The 22,894-nt window shown below is 42.6% G+C and overlaps 1 protein-coding gene across 2 annotated transcripts in view; it reads right to left on the reverse strand.

Annotated features, from left to right (window-relative positions):
• Positions 1 to 22,894, reverse strand: part of ghrhrl (growth hormone releasing hormone receptor, like) — a 52,982-nt gene that overhangs the window by 18,397 nt on the left and 11,691 nt on the right. For both annotated transcript variants that reach the window (XM_056241256.1, XM_056241255.1), the window contains exons 2-8: positions 20,567 to 20,675; positions 11,500 to 11,607; positions 9,074 to 9,165; positions 6,771 to 6,868; positions 6,375 to 6,507; positions 3,240 to 3,393; positions 447 to 507 (exon numbers count right to left, since the gene is read on the reverse strand). In XM_056241256.1, coding sequence (XP_056097231.1) covers positions 447 to 507; positions 3,240 to 3,393; positions 6,375 to 6,507; positions 6,771 to 6,868; positions 9,074 to 9,165; positions 11,500 to 11,607; positions 20,567 to 20,675 — 755 coding nt within the window. The remainder of the gene's footprint in view (positions 1 to 446; positions 508 to 3,239; positions 3,394 to 6,374; positions 6,508 to 6,770; positions 6,869 to 9,073; positions 9,166 to 11,499; positions 11,608 to 20,566; positions 20,676 to 22,894) is intronic.

Below are 22,894 nucleotides of genomic sequence, written 5' to 3' on the forward strand. Positions count from 1 at the left end.
TCATATCTCCTCTATATCTCCTAAATTTGAGAGTTGGTAAACGTAATTCCCTCAATCTATCTTCATATGTCATATTTTTAATTCCTGGAATTAATTTAGTAGCTCTTCTCTGGACCCTTTCAATTTTCTCCACATATTTTAATTTACATGGACACCAGACTGAGCTTGCATATTCAAGATGTGATCTTACCAGGGATTTGTACAATGGTAAAAATATATCCTTACTTAAACATCAATGTCTTAACCAGGTAAGATGCAATGAAGCAGTAAATGATAAAACCCATTGCTTTATAATAAGTGCATCATTCATCATCTGTGACTGGCTGTAGATCGAAAACATCAACGGCGGTGAGATTGAGTCTTGAAGTGTGCGTTTGGCATCAGGGGCTTGTTCAAATCCCTCACGAGAACCACTACTTAAAGGTAGAGAACAAACGTGCAATTACTCTGTGTCCTCAAAATACACTCTGGAGCAGATCCAGAGGACGATGCAGACCAGCGGAACACCTGGAGAAAAGACCAAAGAGAGACAAAAAGATGATGGTGTTGGGAAAAGGGAATCTCACAGAGAGTGTTCAATGCAACGCTGTAAAAAAGCATGGATTATATACCTAGAAGCTATTACTTTCAATTAAATGAATTCCTCTGGGTTTAACATTTGAGATAATATACTCAATATATAACACTGTGCTAATGGTACAATGGTGATGGTACTGAAATATTAAGTGCCTTTTAGTTAAATTACCAAAAGTTGGCGTAATCCCCAAATTAATAATTTAAGCAATTATGAAAATTTTTATCGAAATTAGACAGCATTCATGAAAGTATTAAACATATTTGCACAAGAAAAAGGCCATTTTCAACTCCATATTTCTAAAACAGATAATTAGCAGATCTCCTAAATATCATCATGAAGTTTGGAATCCATTTAACTTTCCTAATGTGATGCAATACAGGATATTCAATGAGGAAAAACAAAAATGTTTTAATCAATGATTTAATACTTCAGGAATTGATTGTAAAAAAAGATTGATATACCAGAATGTAACTCTGTTTTGATTCTTTAGAATAACATGCTCTGATGCATCATTCGCAATAAGACCAGGAACGTGTATAAGAACGAGAACATGGATTTGTACGTCTCTATGCATCTCTACTGCTTCTACAATGTCATTTGAACTGTTTGTTCGTTCAATTGTCTGCTGAAATCAAAGACGACGGAGGTGCCAATCACGAGAGATGTTCTGACACTTCTCAGCCCTCCCAGGGTCCCACACACCAGAGGGGAGCGAGACAGACAGAATATAAATGGAAATTGAGAAGAAAGAACAACAGAAGGATCGTGCTGTACTTCACTGATTGGAGTCGCAGAGAATATAATAGCTGCTAACATGAGAAAAATAATAGACTTCAGAACCATAAATGATGATAGATCAGAGTAAGTAGCCAAGAAATAAGAATCATAATGTACTGTCAGTTGGTCATTACCGAAAAAAAATAAAATGCCAGACAAAGTGATCACAAAGCACATGAATTAATCTCTACATACACTACCATTCAAAAGTTTGGGTTTGGTAAGATTTCTTTTATGTTTTTGAAATAAGTCTCTTATGCAAGGCTGCATTTATTAGATAAAAAATACAGCAATATTGTAAAATATTATTACAATTTAAAAGCAACTGTTTTCTGTTTGAATATATTTTAAAATGTAATTTATTCCTGTGATCAAAGCTGAATTTTCAGCATCATTACTCCAGTCTTCAGTGTCACATGATCCTTCAGAAATTAAACATTTCTTATTATTATTAATGTTGAAAGCAGTGCTTAATATTTTTGTGGAAACCAACGTTTTTTTAATGAATAAAATGCTCAAAAGAACAACATTTATGTTTACTGTCACTTTTGATCCATTTAATGCATCCTGGTACTCAATAATAATATAATAACAACAAAAAAATCTTTCTGATGGCAAACTTTTTAATGGTAGTGTCCCTTTCTATGCATTATTGTGAAAGGTGATGTGTAAATGTTTTCTGTATTGTGTTTTGTTTTCTGACCTCTTTCTTCTGTGGAACAAAAAAAGAAGATATTCTGAGGCAAAAACAAAATTGGACCTCATTGACTTTCATTGTATACATTTTTCAAAATATATTCTTTTGAACTCTTTGAACTCTTTTCCACCGATGAGTGACAGACATTATTCATAAACGCTTTCAAGCGTCAAGAGCTTTGGGTGAATGGACTTTCAATGGAGCGACAGAATTAATTGGAAATGAATTACATTGGAAATATCTTCATCTGTGTTCTGAAAATGAATAAAAGTCTTACAGGTTTGGAATGAAATGAAGCGGTGTAAATGATGGCAGAATTTTTATTTTTGGGTTAACTATGAATTACTTCATATTAAAGTGTTAAAAAAAATATCTAGACAAACCTAACCTAATTTCTCCTTTCCCTTCTGTTCCTTTAATAACTCACATAGTCAACACTTATACGATAAAAGTAATCTGTGATGGCCAGAGGCAGGAGTGTGTGAGAGGCAGTGTTGTGCCTGAACGCGTTAAATGAACGATAGTTCATGAACTCGTTCATATTTTGGGCGAACGTGAACTGAACGTACTGAATTACTGCCTGATGAACGTTACTGTGTGAACTCGTTCATTCTGGTGTCTGTGAACGCACGCTCTCTCAAGTTAACTTCTTTCAATAGGGTGCCAGATTTCTGTAGAGCCTTACAGGCGAAAACCCAGCTAAAACACGCGTAAACAGGCCTTAATATGTAGCGAAAAAACACCCAATCTGGCAACACCAGCCGCCAGTGTCGCACCGCGGCCGCCGCATGCGTCATCAAGACAAGAAGCAGCATGTAGTCGACAAAGCAGCGAGCGAGGAGGCGTTGTAGCCTATGATTATTTAAACGAGTTGTGTATGACAAGGTCGGTGATGATGGGAAAAATCGGACATTTCTGAGCAAACTTTGCCCGTTGATAAAATAATTGCCGTCTGTGGTTGTATATGGGCTGTGGCAATAATAAAAAAATCAAATAAAAAAAGCTCGCAACAACATAATGGAAAAAACAGAACTATGAACTAGTTCATTTTTTGAAGTATGAACTACGAACTGAACTAGTTCATTTTAAAATTTGTGAACTGAACTTTGAACTAGTTAATGTAGAAAATGAACTTTCCCGAATCCCAACACTGGTGAGAGGACAGGGACAGAGATATGGGAGTCTCACCCCAGCCCAGCAGAGCGAAACTCCACAGACAGCGGCGGCTGCGCGGGAAAGCAGAGACCAGCAGTGAGTTCAGATACACGGCTTCAACCAGCAGCCAGAAGAAATTAGTCATGACGCAAAAATGACAAAACACCACAGACGCCTTACAGGCCGCCTGCAGAGAGAGAGAGAGAGAGAGAGAGAGAGAGAGAGAGAGAGAGAGAGAGAGAGAGAGAGAGAGAGAGAGAGAGAGAGAGAGAGACTCTGAGAATGATAAAAAGGCATGGCGGCAAAAAACTGAAGAGGAAGGAGATAAGCAGAGGGAGAAAGTATGAACTCAGCAGGAAGTAGAGGAAGATCAATATTTCTACTTTAAAAAAAATGAATGCATCTATGGAGGACTTTTCAATGAATAAAGTACAAAACAGGGTCTAAAACTCTTGTAAAACTTGAAATTATTTCATCGTTCTTTTTAGCATAAAAAGTGCTTCAGTAAGAAGGGGTCAGTACACAACGGAATGTTTTTATTCAATAAGGATGCATTAAATTGACCAAAAGTGAGAGTAAAGACATTAATAATGTTAGAAAAATTTCTATTTCAAATAAAAGCTGTTCTTTTGAATTTTCTATTCATTGAAGAATCCTGAAAAAAAACTATCACAGTTTCCACAAAAATATGAAGCAGCACAACGGTTTTCAACATGGATAATAATCAGAAATGTTTCTTTTGCAGCATATTAGAAAGATTTCTGAAGGATCATGTGATCTAAAGTTACTAGCCACTCAGCATTTTCCCTGGCCACAATTTTGACATTGATACCATGGGGAAAAACTGCCATATAGATACAGTGTTTCCGCTACATTCATTCTGCCGTGGCGGGCCGCCACACCTAAAATCATCCCGCCACGGCTGCAGCTTCTCGGTCCGATTTTGTTTGTGTTATTGTTAAGCCCCACTAAAGGCATACAAAACATTGTAAAGCACCATAAAGTTTTCACACTATATTCCAAGACTTCTAAAGTCATTCAATAGCATAATGTGAGGTAAAAATGTATATTTAAGTCGTTAAGTTAAAGTTAATGGAAACTCATCTCTCCTCAGTCATTCTCCATTCAGCATTCAAACAGCACGTCGCGTTCGGTTACGACAGTAACACGAAGACACTCTCTTCAAGATCAATGTTCCCTTTATACTATATTTGTAGATAAAGGTCTATAGTTTGCATAAAATTACTTTATCTTGCTGGAGTTTATAGCGCTTTCTAAATCACATTCCTTTCTCCCGGGTGTCTGTTACTACAGCACAGCACTAGAGTAGAGAGCACTATGAATTGTTCTTCATGCGCACTGTAAGTTAACTGAAATTTAAAAATGTTAAAAGAAAAGGCTTAATAAACTGTTGCATAGATATAATACATTAAGCAGATATAATCTCTTCGCTTTGTGCTTTGAACCTTTCAATGCGAAGCGCTGCACATTGTGACTTCGCGTTACTTCAAGTGCATCATTCTGCGCACGCGATGCGCATAATCGCTTTGCCGCTCTTATTGGCGCCTTTCATGTTATAATACTTAGGGGAGGTTTAAACACCTGGGATAAGGGGGCGTGGCCAATGGGAATATCACTCATGGGCCACGCCCCTCCCCCTGGCGAAATGGGCCTGCCACCACGGCTGGAAAAAATCCTTGAGGAAACACTGAGATATATTTAATATTATCTCATAACTTGGCAGCAGGTATATTAGGCTCCTGTCACTTTAAGACCTGACACACAGATCCATTATACTGTTACACATGCGTTTTCTTTCTCAACTGTATACGTTCACTTAACATTACTGACTTTTTGTCAAATCTATATTTTTTACAACATTACATTGCACTCAAGTTTATTATTTCAGATGCCTTTTTAAAAAGACTACAATTGAAAAATGTATGCATTGTATATAAAATGAAACCCGCCAAAGTGTCTAGTAACTGACTGTGTTTGCGTGAATATTCGTTAAGACCCGCATTTTTTCATTATTTTGTGTGTATTTGACTGTTTAAGTAGCCTGACGTCGTCATACTCAGATTCTAGTCAGAATGTAAGTCTGATACTGCTCCACTGGGCTGTGATTATGGGGTATTACAACCGAACGAGGAAAGAAAATGCCTCTGCACTCAATTGGATCGACAAATGCCTTGATCGCGGTTCTCTGAACCTCTTTTAAAATGAATGTGCTGTCTACATCTTCTATAACAGACGCGATGGCTGAATCTACACATCTAAATTCTCCAGCGGCAGCCATACTTTGTTGTAAACGAATTCAACCCAAGCGCTCTTTGGTGACGTGGATGATTACGTTACGGTTGATCAGCTGTCCATCATCGTATAAAGCCCGCCCTGACAATTTGATTGGTCCGAACAGCTTTGGTTCGGGCATACTTGCTTCATGTTGCTTCAAATGCTGTGAGCGGGGCTAAGTTCGGCTGGCATCCAGGCTACTGTTTAAGTGCAATAAGCAGCAAAAAAGTACTTGATTTAGTACTGAGAGGACGCTTTATGTGCCGCACTTTGAGTGTGAGCACAAAATCTGCGGGAATGAGTCAAATTATGCACAATCACATGCTGAAATTCAAGCCCTGTAACACCACAATATTCATTCAGAGCAAATGAAATGAGTGAGTGAGGAAAGGAGGGTTTGTGTGTAACTCGTCGGAGAGATGAGAGAGAGAAAGCGCAGCTGATATCTTGTATCTACTATTCTGCAGAAAATCTGTATTGGAAGCGTTTCAGATATTTCAATATCGATATGTATCGAAAAATCTATATTTTTGACAACAGTACATTGCACTTAGTTTATTATTTCAGATGCCTTTTTAAAAGACTAAAATAAAATAAAAATGATATACAGTATTATACATAAAATTCAACCCGCCAAAGTGGCTAATATGAGTGACTGCGTTACACGCCACTGCTGAAATGCACCGCATTTGGTGAGTGTTAATTCCTGAATATTTATATATAAGAAATGTTAAGAAATACACTAAGAAATATTATCAGTAAAGCATTGTAAAAAATATTGTCTATAGTCATTGAGGAAAAAAGTGGTGTGTGTGAAGTCGGTCAGGTTTGTACTTTCCGCAGGAAACAGCATTGATGGTGTGAAAGACTCACCGTAGAGAGTGTGCAGTGATCCGTGTCGTCACTGGAGAACAGCGTAGCATCTTTGATAAAAACAGCCACAGATTTTAGGATGAAGGTGAAAAACAGCTGCATGTGGATGTAGTTTCGAGCACAGTGTAATCGCCTATAACACAAACAGCATTTTTTGAAATATATAATTGTAAAGAATACAACCTTCTTCTAATGTTGCAGTAACTAGAGACTAGTTTCCAAGCTACAGGCTGATTTAAAGTTGTAAAGTTGAGTCAAGTTTATGTGGAAAAAGTAGCTAGATAGATGCTAAAAGTTACTCACAAAAGAGACTAGCAATATTAAAGCAATATTTTTGCAGTACTGACTAATCAGTGGCGGGTTTGAGGGTTTTTTTCAGTCCACCAAGCACAGTACCTGAAGAGCAGCAGTATTATCACAGCAACAGAGAGAGAGAGCAGCGACGCTCCATAACCAACAGTGTAGATCAGTTTCACAGTGGCAAAATACAACTCCTAAGGGACAAATGAGCACAAATCAATTACATCTACATGTATTTTCAACTAAATTCTGAGTCTGTTTAAACTGAATGAGTGAGTGAGTGAGTGAATGAGTGAGTGAGTGAGTGAATGAATGAATGAATGAATGAATGAATGAATGAATGAATGAGTGAATGAATGAATGAATGAATCAGTTAAGACAGACACATAAGTGTGAAAGCCTTAAGCCTGTTTATTCTGAAAATTTTAAATAAATGTACTAAAATGTAATATATATTGTATACATACAGTGTGTATGTATGTGTGTGTGTCTGTGTGTGTGTGTTCACACTCACCGGCCACTTTATTAGGCACACCTTGCTTGTACCAGGTTGGACCCCATTTTGCCTTCAGAACTGCCTTAATTCTTCTTGGCACAGATTCAACAAGGTGCTGGAAACATTCCTCAGAGATTTTGGTCCATATTGTCATGAGAGCATCAGTTGTTGCAGATTTATCAGCGGCACATCTATAATGCGAATCTCCCGTTTCTCCACATCCCAAATCTGCTCTATTGGATTGAGATCTGGAGACTGGAGGCCGTTTGAGTTTAGTGAACTCACTGTCATGTTCAAGACACCAGTTTGAGATGATTTGAGCTTTATGATATGGTGTGTTATCCCGCTGGGAGTATCCATCAGAAGATGATACACTGTGATCAAAAAGTGATGGACATGATCAGCAACAATACTTTAGTCGATGATCAATTGGTACTAAGAGACCCAAAGTGTGCAAGAAAATATCCCACCATCATTACACCACCAGCAGCCTGAAGCGCTGATACAAGGCAGGATGGATTCATGCTTTCATGTTGTTTACACCAAATTCTGACCCGACCATCTGAACGCTGATGCAGAAATTGAGACTCATCAGACCAGGCAACGGTCTTCCAGTCTTCTATTTGAGCCAGTTTGCTCTTACAGTTTTGTTGGGCCAGGTGAATTGTAGCCTCAGTTTGCTGTTCTCATCTGACAGGAGTTTCACCGGTTTCCAGTTTCACAGGAGCTCTTCTCCTTCAAGGTTTGATGTGTTGTGTGTTCAGAGATGCTCTTCTGCTTCAAGGTTTGATGTGTTGTGTGTTCAGAGATGCTCTTCTGCTTCAAGGTTTGATGTGTTGTGTGTTCAGAGATGCTCTTCTGCTTCAAGGTTTGGTGTGTTGTGTGTTCAGAGATGCTCTTCTGCTTCAAGGTTTGATGTGTTGTGTGTTCAGAGATGCTCTTCTGCTTCAAGGTTTGATGTGTTGTGTGTTCAGAGATGCTCTTCTGCTTCAAGGTTGTGTTGTGTGTTCAGAGATGCTCTTCTGCTTCAAGGTTTGATGTGTTGTGTGTTCAGAGATGCTCTTCTGCTTCAAGGTTTGATGTGTTGTGTGTTCAGAGATGCTCTTCTGCTTCAAGGTTTGATGTGTTGTGTGTTCAGAGATGCTCTTCTGCTTCAAGGTTTGATGTGTTGTGTGTTCAGAGATGCTCTTCTGCTTCAAGGTTTAATGTGTTGTGTGTTCAGAGATGCTCTTCTGCTTCAAGGTTTGATGTGTTGTGTGTTCAGAGATGCTCTTCTGGACCTCGGTTGTAATGAGTTACTGTTGTCTTTCTATCAGCTGAACCAGTTTGGTCATTCTCCTCCGACCTCTGACATCAACAAGGCATTTTCTTGAACTGCTGCTCACTGCATATTTTCTCTTTTTATGATAATTCTCTGTAAACCCTAGAGATGGTTGTGCGTGAGAATCCCAGTAGATCAGCAGTTTTGTAAATACTCAGACCAGCCCGTCTGGCACCAACAACCATGACACGTTCAAAGTCACTAAAATCAACTTTCTTCCTCATTCTGATGTTCAGCTTGAACTTCAGCAGATCGTCTTGATCATGTCAACATGCCTGAATGCATTGAGTTGCTGCCATGTGATTGGTTTATTAGATATTTGTGTTAACGTGCAATTGAACTGGTGTAATAAAGTGGCCAGTGAGTGTGTGTATAGTGTATATACTGTATACTGTTGTTGACCTACATTAAGAGTATAGAGCTATTAAAAGTTCATGTTAACAGCAGCTCAGATCTCAGAGTTCATACTGAGACAAATCTGAGACTTTATTGAGCTCTCTTCTGTAATTTTAGAAGTGTATGAATAAATGGAAAATGTTTATCAAATACAAGTGAGTATGAATTGCAGAACATGTCAGTGACCTCTGGGATGTCGTCCTCAACACTGCAGGCCTCATGATATGGAGGGAACGGCTGTGACCAGCCTCCAGCGCTGCAGTTACGACTCACTATACCTAGAGTAACCAATCAAGGTCAAAGGTCAATGACAATAATGCAAGGCAATCTCTGCAAGCTTTAAAAAAACATTTAAATATCCTTATACATTCACTGGCAACTTTGATGTCATTTCATGAGGATTTCATTGAGTTTTTTTTTATCTTTTTCTCTGGAGACAAGATGCAATGCATGTAATTAGTTTGTGCTAAAGCTGAATGTGAAATGAGATCTGAATCCTTTTCTACACAAGTCAGCGACGGAGTGACACTTTACTCGTCATCAGGTGAAACTGCAGCAGCACAATTTTATTTGTGGTATTTCAGATTTGACTGTAGTGTTGGTTGGCCGGTTTAGACTGGGTTTAGTTTGTTATACTGGCGGATATGTGGAGATTTGAGACGTTATTGCAGTGGCAAATAGAAAACCTGCCTTTTTTTGCTCAAGCTTATGAAGCCTTGAAATTGGGGCCGTGCATTTTACCATTTGAGTTTTCAGCTTATATTCTCAAGGTAGATGTGTCTATTGTTAAAGCCCACAGAGTGAAACCAACGCCTTTGCTTCATGGTTTGCTTGCAGAAGCTGTTAATATGGAAATGCATGTGTGAACCAAGGTTGGGCAAACTTAGAGCTCTTTTAATTCATTAGATAGAAACATTTTCTGTTTCTCGTGTCAAACGAGCAAACCTCTAAGTCTCTTTGGCATTCTAATACACACATTTTGTGGTACTACATTAATGCCTGGCCCTAATACATACATTTGCATAATAACTTATTCTAATATGTGTATTGTATTAAGTGGTTAAAAAGTCAACAAAGCCCTCTGAAAAGGTTTTAATTTTGCCAAAGCAAATTGGCCATAACATTCTTGTTAACTAATAAAAATGGTCCTTTAAATGTAAAAGTTATGTATTACATATAATTAAATAAACAGAAACCTCTCAAATGCTGTTTATTAACATGAGCCAATGTTTTAATTAATTATTATTTTTTTTAAATAGCATGCATTGATAATGTCTCAGTGTCCCAGTCTAAATTCCTGCACAAACCTACGTAGGTTTATAACAAACTTTCATGATGCCAACCTATGGTCTTCATTGTCTGTGAACAAAGTCTACCTTGACCCTTGAATAGAGGATAGCTGAACTGTAGTTGTAGCTGAGACTGGAAGAGTTTGGTTTGTGTGTTGACAAAACAAAAGCAAATCCCTTTTGCTGCACTTTCAAAGGACAAGTACTCGGACTCAAATTAATACGGTAAAACCGACACCATCGTTAGGGCCGTTACATAGTCAACGCGAGCAACGCGAGCAAGCAACGCGAGCGACACGAGCTACGCGCTCCTTTTCATAGTACACAAGCGTCACCGGCGATGCGTGAAATGAAATACACCGATCGCGCAGCAGGGGGTAGTAGAGTCTAGAGTCGGGTCACGTAATATTCAGATCAAAATGGCAACTGAAGAGGAGTGCATTTTGCTGATTTTACATCGGCGGCAACAAAGGATGTATACGAACAAGCTCGCATAACTTTTCCTCTTCGCCCGCCATTGTATTCAAATCTTCTTCTTCTGTAAACATAATAATATACCCTTTTATGTACATTACTTGCAATGTCGCCCCCACCGACAACGCATAGTATTGCGTGCATCGGCGCGTCGCGTATCAAAAACTAGGATGACACATTTGGCTACGCATCGACGCATAATGGCGGCCGAAGCGTAGCGATGTGTAGCCTTGCGCACGCGTATGCGTACCGATGCGTTGACTATGTAAGGGCCCTTACCGTTCATATCACTGTGCATCAAGTGCTGAGGAAGATCCACAGCTGAAATTCAGATATGGTAATGAGCGTTTGTTTTCCGACACAAGCTGAAAGCGATCGACCAATCAAAACAGACTGAGCCATCTGACCAATCAGAGCAGAGTAGCTCTCGGAAAGGAGGGGTTTAGAGAGACTGAATCTTTTACTGAACCGATTCAAACACTGTGAGAAAAGAGCTGATGCTGCAATGGATATTATGAGAAAATTTGCTTTTTGAGCCTGGATGCATATTGTAGGAGACTCCAAAACAACATTAGAAACCTTTAAAATAACATAATAGGGGCACTTTAAAATAATAATAATGTTTAACATTTTCATTTATCCAGTAATACATCAATTTCTTTGTATTTCTTTCCTATTTAACTATACTTCTATCAATTTACTGTAAATTCAAATGTAATGATTCACAATTTATGCATCTTGTTTTCCATCTTTACCTCATTCAGGTACTGAACTGCATTTTCAATTCATTTTTGAATTGTGCACAACCCTGAAGTGGACATATAGTGTGTGTGTGTGTGTGTGTCATACCTGTGTTGTTCTTGAAGAGAGAGAAAACAGCGGGACAGGGATTGTGGACGGTCTCACCCACTGCAGCTCTGGGCCAACACACTACAGAGTCCCATACTGGTGGGCAACCTTCACACACATATACACACACATATATATATAAATAGCATGACCTTATAACTACTCATGCACTCAAGCACCAAACATCAAGAAAACAATGTTTCTGAAAGGCTTTCCGTGGCACATCACAGCTAGAATTACTGTATTACAGTCCAGTTTTCTGTGTTGGATCGGCACAAGAACATCTGTGAATTTCCAGCAAAGCCATTGGAAAACATGCTGGGAAATGCAAACGCAAGGCGCTGCATTACAATGAGTGTGATCTCGTGTTAACCTCTGTCTCTGAATGTCACCACGGTCCGCTTATGGCAGTGTAAAATGCTGTGCAGATGTGATTCATTTTAAATGTCATCTAATGGGTTTGTGACCTGTTTTTGTATGTCATTTAAAATAAAAAAAAGAAATGAAGTATAGTCATTAAAAGTCAATGTAAAAGTTCAAATGCTTGACAGGAGACATTATTGATATGTTATGGCTACAGTACAAAGTATATATTTTTTAAAGTAGCAGCAGAATATTTTCTAATGTTCTCTTTTTTATGTAGAATAAATTAATATTTTATTTCTAAAATGTGAATAGTATACACTACCATTCAAAAGTTTAGGGTCAGGAAGATTTTTAATTTTAAATGAATAAATATTATCATTCAGCAATGATGCATTAAATTGATCAAAAGTTAAAAATGTTACAAAAGATTTATATTTTAAATAAATTGCTTTTCTTTTGAGCTTTCTATTAATCAAAGAATCCAGAAAAAATATCACATTTACCACAAAAATATGAAGCAGCGCAACTGTTCCCTTTCAAGGGAACTTCGAGCTGCGTTTGAGACGCGGTGGGAACGCTCTGCGTGATTGCGTCATGAAGCACGTGTAAAATCAGTCCAATGGAAGCCCGATACGTCATAGGTGACGTCATAGACCAGGAAACTATAAAGCACCCTTGAAAACAGACCGCGACAGCTTCTGTTGTCTTCAGTAAGCGCTCTCTGTGACTCTGTCCTTGTCTATTTATTGTTGTCTGTCTGTCTGTATATATATCACTATGGCGAGCAAGCAAGATTACAAACGTTGTGTTGTCCCTTGCCCTCGTTTCATTACGGGTGGGGACACACATCAGATGTGTGTTGCTTGTTTGGGGGTGGAGCATGCCCAGTCGGTCCTCGAGGGGGCTGACTGCGAGCATTGCATGAGTTTGTCCATGAAAACTCTCCGCTCTCGCCGGGCATTCTTTGATGAGGATGGTTCGGTTCGTGTTCCCCGAGGTGCGGGTCCCGCAGCTGCCGAGGCACTGCGGCGGCGTTCATCTTGGGGTTCACATATGGATCTAGTAGCGGGGTTTGAGACGGGCCCAGCCCTTTCTCAGCCCTTACCTGCTGGATCCGGTGTCCCAGCCTAGGAAGGAGCCCGCTCTGCGGTTTCTCCTCCCTAGGCTGAGACACCACTGTTGCGGCTATCCAGTTCTGAGGAACTGGATGTCGTGGATATGGGGGAATTTGAGTTTTCGCCAGCTCATACCCCTGCTGATGAGGAGCTTATGGAGGTTTTATCTCGTGCTGTTACTAAATTAAATATTGAGTGGCCAGCTGATGATATTGATGTTGAATCAAGAAAGAGTCTTTTAGATGAACGATTTTTACCATCTAGATCACGACCTCCTCGTCGGGAACTCCCGTTTTTTCCTGATCTTCACACTGAGGTGTCCAGATCTTGGAATAAACCGGCGTCTTTCAGAGTTCATAATCCTCAAACTAGTAATTACAGCAAAGTTAGAGGTATTGATAATTATGGTTATTTGACGATGCCTCGTGCGGAAGAGACGCTCGCGAGCTATCTCTCCCCCGAGTCAGCGTCATCACTGAAAGCCCCGACGTTACCCACCAGACCATTAAAAAATACATCTTTACTGGTGGGTAAAGCGTATTCGGCAGCAGGTCAGGCTGCAGCTTGCTTACATACTATGTCAATATTACAAGCTTATCAGGCTGACCTGCTGAAGGAGATGGATCAATGTGAGGAAGTTAGTGCTGATACTGTTCGTGAATTACGTCGCACAACTGATCTATCTCTCCGGGCCACCAAGGAGACGGCTAAATCTGTGGGCCGTTCTATGGCAGCCCTGGTGGCCACGGAACGTCATTTATGGTTGAATCTCTCTGAAATTAAAGATAAAGATAGATCTGTTCTTCTGGACGCACCGCTTTCACCTACAAGTCTGTTCGGCGATGCTATAAATTGTGTTGTCGATAGGTTCCAAGAAAATAAAAAACAAGCAGCTGCGTTTCAGAGGTTTCTTCCTCGCCGGTCCAGTGTCCCCGAGGCTGCACGTAATATGAAAATTGAGCAGCCTCGTCCGTCTACGAGCTCCGCACACCGATTTCAGCAGAAACAGAGCGTCGCTGCTCGGGCTCCTCCACAGTCTGGGGTTCCCGAGTGGCGTTCGCAGTCCAGGCCTGTTGTGGGTAGACAGGATCTGAGGAATGTCATCTCCAAGAGAGCCTGGTCTAAGAAGAAGTCCTGACGCCAAGTGTGCCAGGCTTCTGAGGGTGGTCCCCTCCAAGGAGGAACGATTCCGAGGAACCGTTTCTCTTTGGCGTCCTCCGGGGGGCGATTCTCCGAGGAGAGTCGCAGCGTTGCCACGTCGGTTGTTCCCTGCCGGTTCGCCGTTTCAGGGCACCGAGGTGTCAGCGTCCCCGTGCAATCCTCTGAGGAGGGTTGTAGAACGGTCAGTTCGGTTGTTCCCTGCCGGTTCGCCGATTCAGGGCGCCGAAATGATTGTTCAATCAAACCCAGAGGCCAGTCTCGAGAGGCTGGTTCCCTTATCAGAATTTCTGGCAGCGTGGAAACTTCTGCCAAATATTTCTTTATGGGTCCTGCACATAATAGAAAAGGGTTACAGAATTCAGTTCGGTTCTCGTCCGCCCAGATTTCAAGGGGTCCTTCCCACAGTGGTGGACTCACAGCAGGCTCTGGTTATGGAGCAGGAAGTTCTGACACTTCTAAAAAAAGGAGCAATAGAGAGGGTGCCTCCTCCCAACAGAGAGTCAGGGTTTTACAGCCGTTATTTCATTGTTCCGAAAAAGGATGGAGGGTTGCGTCCTATTCTAGATCTGCGCCAGTTAAACAGCAGAGTTCAGAAACTCAAGTTCAGGATGCTCACACTCAAGCAAATTGTTTCACAGATTCAGTCCGAGGACTGGTTTGTCACAATAGACCTGAAAGACGCTTACTTCCATGTATCTATCCATCCTCATCACAGGAAGTTCCTGAGGTTCGCTTTCGGGGGCGAAGCATACCAGTATCAGGTTCTGCCGTTTGGCCTAGGTTTATCACCCCGCACCTTTACAAAATGCGTGGATGCAGCTCTGGCTCCCTTGAGACTCCAGGGCATTCGCGTTTTAAATTATATCGACGATTGGTTGATTTTAGCTCAGTCAGAGCAGTTGGCGGTTCGGCATCGAGATGTCGTTCTGTCTCACATAAAGGAGTTGGGGTTGCGGCTCAACACCAAGAAGAGTGTTCTCCTCCCTACTCAGAGGACCACTTTTTTAGGTGTAATTTGGGATTCGACCACAATGCAGGCTCGTTTATCTCCTGCTCGCATCTCTGCGATTCTCTCAGCCGTAAAAAATGTGAAACTAGGCCAGTCACTCACTGTGAAACAGTTTCAGAGACTGTTGGGGCTCATGGCAGCAGCGTCCAACGTGATTACTTTTGGCCTGCTGTACATGAGACCCCTGCAGTGGTGGCTCAGAACCAAGGGGTTTTCTCCGAGGGGAAATCCGTTCCGCAAGATCAAGGTCACGCGGCTATGCCTTCGTGCTTTGGTCATGTGGAAGAAACCTTGGTTCCTCGCCCAGGGCCCAGTGCTGGGGGCTTCTTGTCGACGCGTCACGCTTTCGACGGATGCTTCCCTCACGGGATGGGGGGCGGTCATGAGTGGCCGCTCGGGGCAAGGTCTTTGGCAGGACCATCATCTGTCATGGCACATAAATCGTTTGGAGATGATGGCGGTATTTCGAGCTCTCAAATATTTCCTGCCAGACCTGAGAGGCCATCATGTGTTGGTCGGTACGGACAACACGTCAGTGGTTTCATATATCAACCATCAGGGGGGTCTGAGGTCACGTCACCTTTGCAAGCAGGCCCATCAGATTCTCCTGTGGGCCCAGGAAAAGAATTTGCTATCTCTCAGAGCAGTTTACATTCCGGGGCGTCAGAATGTGGGAGCAGATATACTGTCGAGGCAGGGGCTGAGGCCCGGGGAGTGGAGACTTCACCCCGAGGTGGTGGAGCTCCTGTGGAAGAAATTTGGTCGTGCTCAGATAGACCTTTTCGCATCCTCAGTTACAACTCATTGTCCCATGTGGTTCTCTCTCACACACCCAGCTCCTCTCGGACTGGATGCGATGGTGCAGGTTTGGCCGAGGCTACACCTGTATGCGTTTCCCCCGATATCATTGCTCCCGGGGGTTCTGGAGAGGGTTCGCCGGGAAGGGGCCCGTCTGCTACTAGTAGCCCCTTACTGGCCGACTCGAGTTTGGTTCTCGGACTTGGTGTCTCTTCTGAGCGGCTCTCCCATGGAGATTCCAATCAGGAAGGACCTGTTGTCCCAGGTAGAGGGCACGATTTTTCACCCTCGGCCGGAGTTGTGGAAACTGTGGGCCTGGCCTCTGAGGGGGCCAGGCTCATAGAATCCGGTCTCTCGACTGAGGTCGTTGAGACCATTCTCCATTCCAGAGCCCCTTCCACGAGAAGATTGTATGCGCTGAAATGGAAATTATTCTCCACCTGGTGTGGTGAGCGTCAGTTAGATCCTGTTAACTGCCCTGTTGGTCCAGTTCTCGATTTTCTGCAAGACCGTTTCTCTGCTGGGTTATCTCCTTCCACTTTAAAAGTTTATGTGGCGGCTATATCGGCCTATCATACCCCTCTGGGGGGTACTTCTATTGGGAGAGATCCTCTGATTATTCGTTTTCTCCGTGGTACATTGAGGTTGAGACCTGCACTGCACTCTAGAGCACCGGCTTGGGATTTAGCCATTGTACTTGAGGGTCTGGCTCTGGCTCCCTTCGAGCCTATTGAAGAGGTTTCAGAAAAATTCCTCACTTTGAAAGCTTTGTTTCTCCTTGCTATTTCGTCTATCAAGAGAATTGGAGATTTGCATGCCCTGTCGGTTGCTCCTTCATGCCTGGAATTTGCACCTGGTATGGTGAAAGCATTTCTATACCCTAGACCGGGTTATATGCCTAAGGTCCCAGTTAATGTTGGGGGCCCAATAGTGTTGCAGGCCTTTTATCCTCCACCTTTTAATACCCCAGATCAGGAACAACTGAACCTGTTATGTCCAGTTCGGGCATTGGATGCCTACGTTCACAGAGCTGCCCTGTGGCGTAAGTCAGAGCAATTATTTGTATGTTTTGGGTCACTCAGAAGAGGGTGCCCTGCATCGAAACAGGTTATGAGCAAGTGGATAGTCGAGGCTATATCATTGGCTTATGAAGCGGCCGGTCAGCCTTCACCTATGGCTGTACGGGCCCATTCTACAAGGAGTATGGCGGCCTCTACGGCCTTAATTTCGGGTGTTTCCCTTCTTGACATTTGTAATGCGGCAGGATGGTCCTCTCCGCATACATTTGTCAGGTTTTATGACCTTGACCTCTCCACTCCTGGGGCGAGGTTGCTTGCTTCTTAGTGTGCGCCAAGGACTTCACACAGAACGGGCATTTGTCACTATGGCGTAGTGGGTATGGGGTTCCCACCGCGTCTCAAACGCAGCTCGAAGTTCCCTTGAAAGGGAACGTCTCAGGTTACGTATGTAACCCTGGTTCCCTGAGAGGGAACGAGACGCTGCGTTTGCCTGCCATACTTCCTGCATACCCTGATCGACTTACTTCAGACTTTTCAGAAGCTGTCGCGGTCTGTTTTCAAGGGTGCTTTATAGTTTCCTGGTCTATGACGTCACCTATGACGTATCGGGCTTCCATTGGACTGATTTTACACGTGCTTCATGACGCAATCACGCAGAGCGTTCCCACCGCGTCTCAAACGCAGCGTCTCGTTCCCTCTCAGGGAACCAGGGTTACATACGTAACCTGAGACGTTTTTTTGTTTTGTTTTTTTTTGGTCAGAAAAATGTTTTTTGAGCATCAGATCAACATATTAGAATGATTTCCGAAGGATCATGTGACGCTGAAGACTGGTCACAGTCAGCACAATTCAGCTTTCTTCAATTACATTTTACAATATATTCAAATAGAAAACATATTTCCCAATATTACTGTTTTTACTGTATTATTTTTATGATGGTTGTGCGTCGTTTGAATTTTAGTTATTCCGATTCTGCTTATCGATTCCGATTCTTATTGATTACCAGTTTCGATGTCAAAAGTCAAACATTTAGATATCAAACGTTTTGATACATTTTTGCAAAACATTTAGTTGCAGCTGAATACCATGGACAAAAATCAGCAGCCTAAAGAACAACTAACTAATAAACTAGACCAACATAAATTTCAAACATTATTAAAGACAAGTATACACTCAGCAATTAAACAAGCAAATTAGCACAAATAAATACAACTGAACAATGTTCAGAAATTGAAATCAAGTGTAAAATAACACTGCATAGTTTTCTTTTTATAAATAAAATATAGATTCATCTTTTTTAAAGTAACAAAAGTTATTCAGTCAAGATCAGTGAGTGATTTTCTTTTATTAACAGTAATGACAGAGACGGCAACAGGTTTATTAGGCTGCTGTCACTTTAAGACTTAATGAACAGGTCACATGCATGCGTTTTCTTACTCAACTGTTTACCAGTCCCTCCAGAAAAACGTGATTATGCGATCGCATGATTTAGTGTCCGCATATTTATGCGGGGCCATTTTTTTTTTCAAATACGCCGCACTTTCGCCGCATAAATTGCCGATTTCCGTGCAAAATATGCAGGCCTTGCATGATTTCATAATCCTCGCATTTTCGTTGCAAAAAAATTTACTTCACACAAGAGCAGCCGTTTCCCCCTGTTGTCATGGGAACGTTATGAAGTGACGTAATTACGCAACATGAACATCATCGAAAAGCTGTAAAACAGGAGCATACTTTATTTTTTTTATTTTTTATTTATTCATTTTTACAGAAGTTGTAGCATATTCCTTTTGTAAAGCTACAGAACTTGTTTGACTCATCAATGTTTTGTAAGTTTGATATTTTTTATTAAGGTCTGAAATAAAACAAGACGAGAACTTAAATATTCCCAGCACTTTCTGTGATGTATGCTTCCTTATCATAGGAAGTAATAAGAAATTACTTTTTACATTAAGGTAGGAGCCTAGTGAGAACAGGGTGTTGGTCACTTTTTTTTTCTCTCTTTTTCATCAAACCGCAGTTTTTGCAAGTTCCCGCAATTTCATCGCATAAATATCCAGCATCCAGCAAAAACGGGCCGCATAATCAAGGATTTTTGCAAGTTCCCGCAGTTTTTGCAAGTTCCCACAGTTTTTGCAATTTCATCGCATAAAATTATCCAGCATATTCCATCGCATTTTTTAAGAAAACGGGCCGCATAATCAAGGATTTTTGCCCGCAACAATCACAAAAAAAACTCCGCATTTTTCTGGAAGGACTGGTTTACATTCACTTAAGACATAACCGATTGTGTTAACGAGAATATTTTGACATAATTTTCTGTGTGTTTGTCCGTTCAAGTGCAAGAAGACGTATACAGGAACTCAATCAGGTATTCGGGCACTATATGAGAGGCGGTGTTTTGTGCACATCTTCTTGCGCTTGAACGGTTTAAAACCACAATAAAATGTGCACACAGGAATCAAGAAGCGGAATCAAGATCTTACTTTTATAGCATGTATTCGATTCCTGACCTTAAGTATCCGATTCCAGAATTAGAATTGATTTTCGATTCCCAACCCTAATTATTGATTTTTAAAAATGCAGCGCAGAAGAGACTTCTTTCAAAATCATTAAAAGCCTAAGGCCCAGTTTCACAGACAGGGTTTAGATTAAACCAGGATTAGACCTTAGTTCAATTAGGATATTTAAGTAGCTTTTATAAACGTGCCTTAGAAAACACTTTACTGATGTGCATCTTTATGACATATTTTAAGATATATCAGTGTGTCACGATGCGCTCCACGACGCCTCCTCCTGGCCTCACCAGATCACTCTCTCCTGAGTTCTAGGACTTCATTTCCCATCACTCCCTTCACTAATCACCTCCTTCCATCCCTGTCTCATCTCCATCATCTCAGCCACCTGTTCCCACTCAGCTCCCCTTTATCTGGACCTTGCTCCCCTTTGTTCTCTGTGAGGTCTTGTTACTGCCACGGCGTGCAACTCTGAGCAATCTTCTATATTTCCACGTATTCCTGGTTCCTCGATTCTCGCCTGTTTTACCCATTACTCTGTGAACGTTTCCCGCCTGCCTTCGACCCTTGCCTGGTAACCACTCTGAGTTTGGACTGCCCCAGTATATATTCTACCCTGTGCTTCCTCTGTTTTCTGCCTGTTTGTGTTCATCATTAAAGTTATTGCACATGGATTCGGACGCCTCTGACTCTTCTTCACACAATGCAAGTTACTTTCAGTTAAAACAGCATTTTAGTCAAAAGACTGTGAAACCGGGGGATAATCTTACCAACCCTGAATTTTGAACGGTAGTATCACTCATAATATTTAGTCTCGAATACATCTGAGAAATATTTGGGTTCATATTGAGATCTCGGACTTTTGATTGCAGACTTCGGTGTCTCAGTAATTGCAAGAGTGCAGTTTGAGACTCGCACATGAGTACTAGGATCTTTTTCTGAAGAGAAAAATCTGAGATGCGGGATGCCTAAAAAAAAAGGTCTCCGCTTGATCTTAATGTAATCTCAGTGTTTAGCATGTGTCTCGTGTCCTGTGGACGACAAACCCCTTCAACATCCCATCAGGAGCTTCGGTTTATTTACCTGAGGAGCTGCTGAGGTTCCCAGGTTCTGTGATCTCTCGCAGACACCGCTGTTCATCTCTTGCCAACTGAAAAATATATTCACACTCAGGATGCAAACTACACAACACCTGCAGAGAGAGAGAAAATTGAACGAGTCAGTGATGCATAGAAATGCACGTCTCATTTATAACACAACTCATACATCCATTTTCAGACACTCGCACTCTAAAACAAAAATTACAATCAATTGTGGATGCTGTCCTGACCCACTTTACAGACAGAGAGAGCATGTGCATATGTGTGCATGCTGAAATAGAGTGAGAAATGTAATACTAATACCAGCACAGGAAAACGTGACTTCAGATTGCATTAGCACAAAGGTGATATTTCTTCTTTTTCAATGGACAGTCACTATGCCATATTGTGGTTATTGAAAACTGACGCTGAGAAGAATTCATTGCAATTTTAAAAAATATACTGCGTTTCATTTCAACTCTGTGTTTCCTCTGGCTGTTAATGAAGTAGCAGTTGTCAAGAACCATTTCAACATACGTATGCACACAAATGTGTATATATGCATTGCATGCAAGAGCATTTAAAATGTTAATTATGTGCATGTAATCAAGCACTGTTTCAGAGTGATTGTCCCCAATCAAACACTTCAGTCTGACTGCGCCTCTGCTGTTTAAGATTAAGGACATTAGTATGAGCTGTAGCAGCCTTTGAAAGCATTGCAATCAAAGTCTCATGGGTTATTCTCTGGAAACGCTCCCTATGTGCTAGAAATACTCAGGGACATTTTTATTATTGTTCAAAAAGTAAAAAAAAAAAAAAAAAACAGGACCAGATATTACAGAACCAGCATAGGGAGATACCCAAATATTCATATTATTATTTGCCAAATGGAAGTGTTTATTGTCACGGAACGGGTTGGGAAAAAGGTGTGAGGACTCAAGTGCAAACAATGGGTATTTATTAAGAAAATAATAACACATAAAACAAGAACAAAAACTCCCTCGTGGGGGAAAACTAGATAGAAAACAGGCAGGATACAAGATACACTAAAACACGATTAACATGAACCAGGGTAACATGGACAACGAACCAGCACAGTACTGAGAACACAAGGAGATTAAATAGAGAGGCAAACAAAGGAGGCTAACGAACAGACAGGTGGGGCAAATGAACCAATAATGAGATAACAAGATGGGCGGGGTATACAATGACAAGAGAACACATGGTACCAAACAACAAACACCCAAGTGCAACACAAGACAGGACAGGCATGTGACATTACCCCCTCCCTACGGAGCGGCTACCAGACGCTCCATCAGGCGGGACGGGAGGAGCAAACCAGGGCGGGACGGGAGGATTAAACCAGGGCGGGACGGGAGGGACAAACCAGGGCGGGACGGGAGGGACAAACCAGGGCGGGACGGGAGGGACAAACCAGGGCGGGACGGGAGGGACAGACCAGGGCGGGACGGGAGGGACAGACCAGGGCGGGACTGGAGGAACAAATCTTAGTCCTGGGAGACCCGGGCGAAACACAAAGTCCATCGGGTGGCCAGGACGAAACACGAAGTCCATCAGGTGGCCAGGGTGGTGCAGACCCCTCGGGCGGCCAGGGCGGAGCAGACCTTTCGGGTGGCCAGGGCGGTGAAGACCTCTCGGGTGGCCGGGGCGGTGCAGACCTTTCGGGTGGCCAGGGCGGTGACGACCCCTCAGGTGGCCAGGGCGGTGAAGACCCCTCGGGCGGCCAGGGTGGAGCAGACCTTTCGGGTGGCCAGGACGGTGAAGCCCTCTCAGGACCAGACACCGGCTCAAGAACAGACACCGGCTCGGGAACAGACACCGGCTCGGGAACAGACACTAGAACAAAAACAGTCACAAGGACAGACACAAACACAGACACAAACACTGGGTCCGGAACTGACATGAGCTCCGACTCAGGGACAGGCACCGGCTCTGCCTCCGGCTCAGGGACAAGCACCGGCTCAGGAACAGACACTAGAACAAGGACAGACACAAACACAAGGTCCGGAACAGGCACGGCCTCTGCCTCTGGCACGGGCACGGCCTCTGCCTCTGGCACGGGCACGGCCTCTGCCTCTGGCACGGGCACGGCCTCTGCCTCGGGCACGGGCACGGCCTCTGCCTCGGGCACGGGCACGGCCTCTGCCTCGGGCACGGGCACGGCCTCTGCCTCGGGCACGGGCACGGCCTCTGCCTCTGGCACGGGCACGGCCTCTGCCTCTGGCACGGGCACGGCCTCTGCCTCTGGCACGGGCACGGCCTCTGCCTCTGGCACGGGCACGGCCTCTGCCTCTGGCACGGGCACGGCCTC

Source organism: Rhinichthys klamathensis, unplaced genomic scaffold (genome assembly GCF_029890125.1).
Source record: "Rhinichthys klamathensis goyatoka isolate OS25496 unplaced genomic scaffold, OSU_Roscu_1.1 h1tg000635l_1, whole genome shotgun sequence".
NCBI classification, from domain to species: Eukaryota; Metazoa; Chordata; class Actinopteri; order Cypriniformes; family Leuciscidae; genus Rhinichthys; species Rhinichthys klamathensis.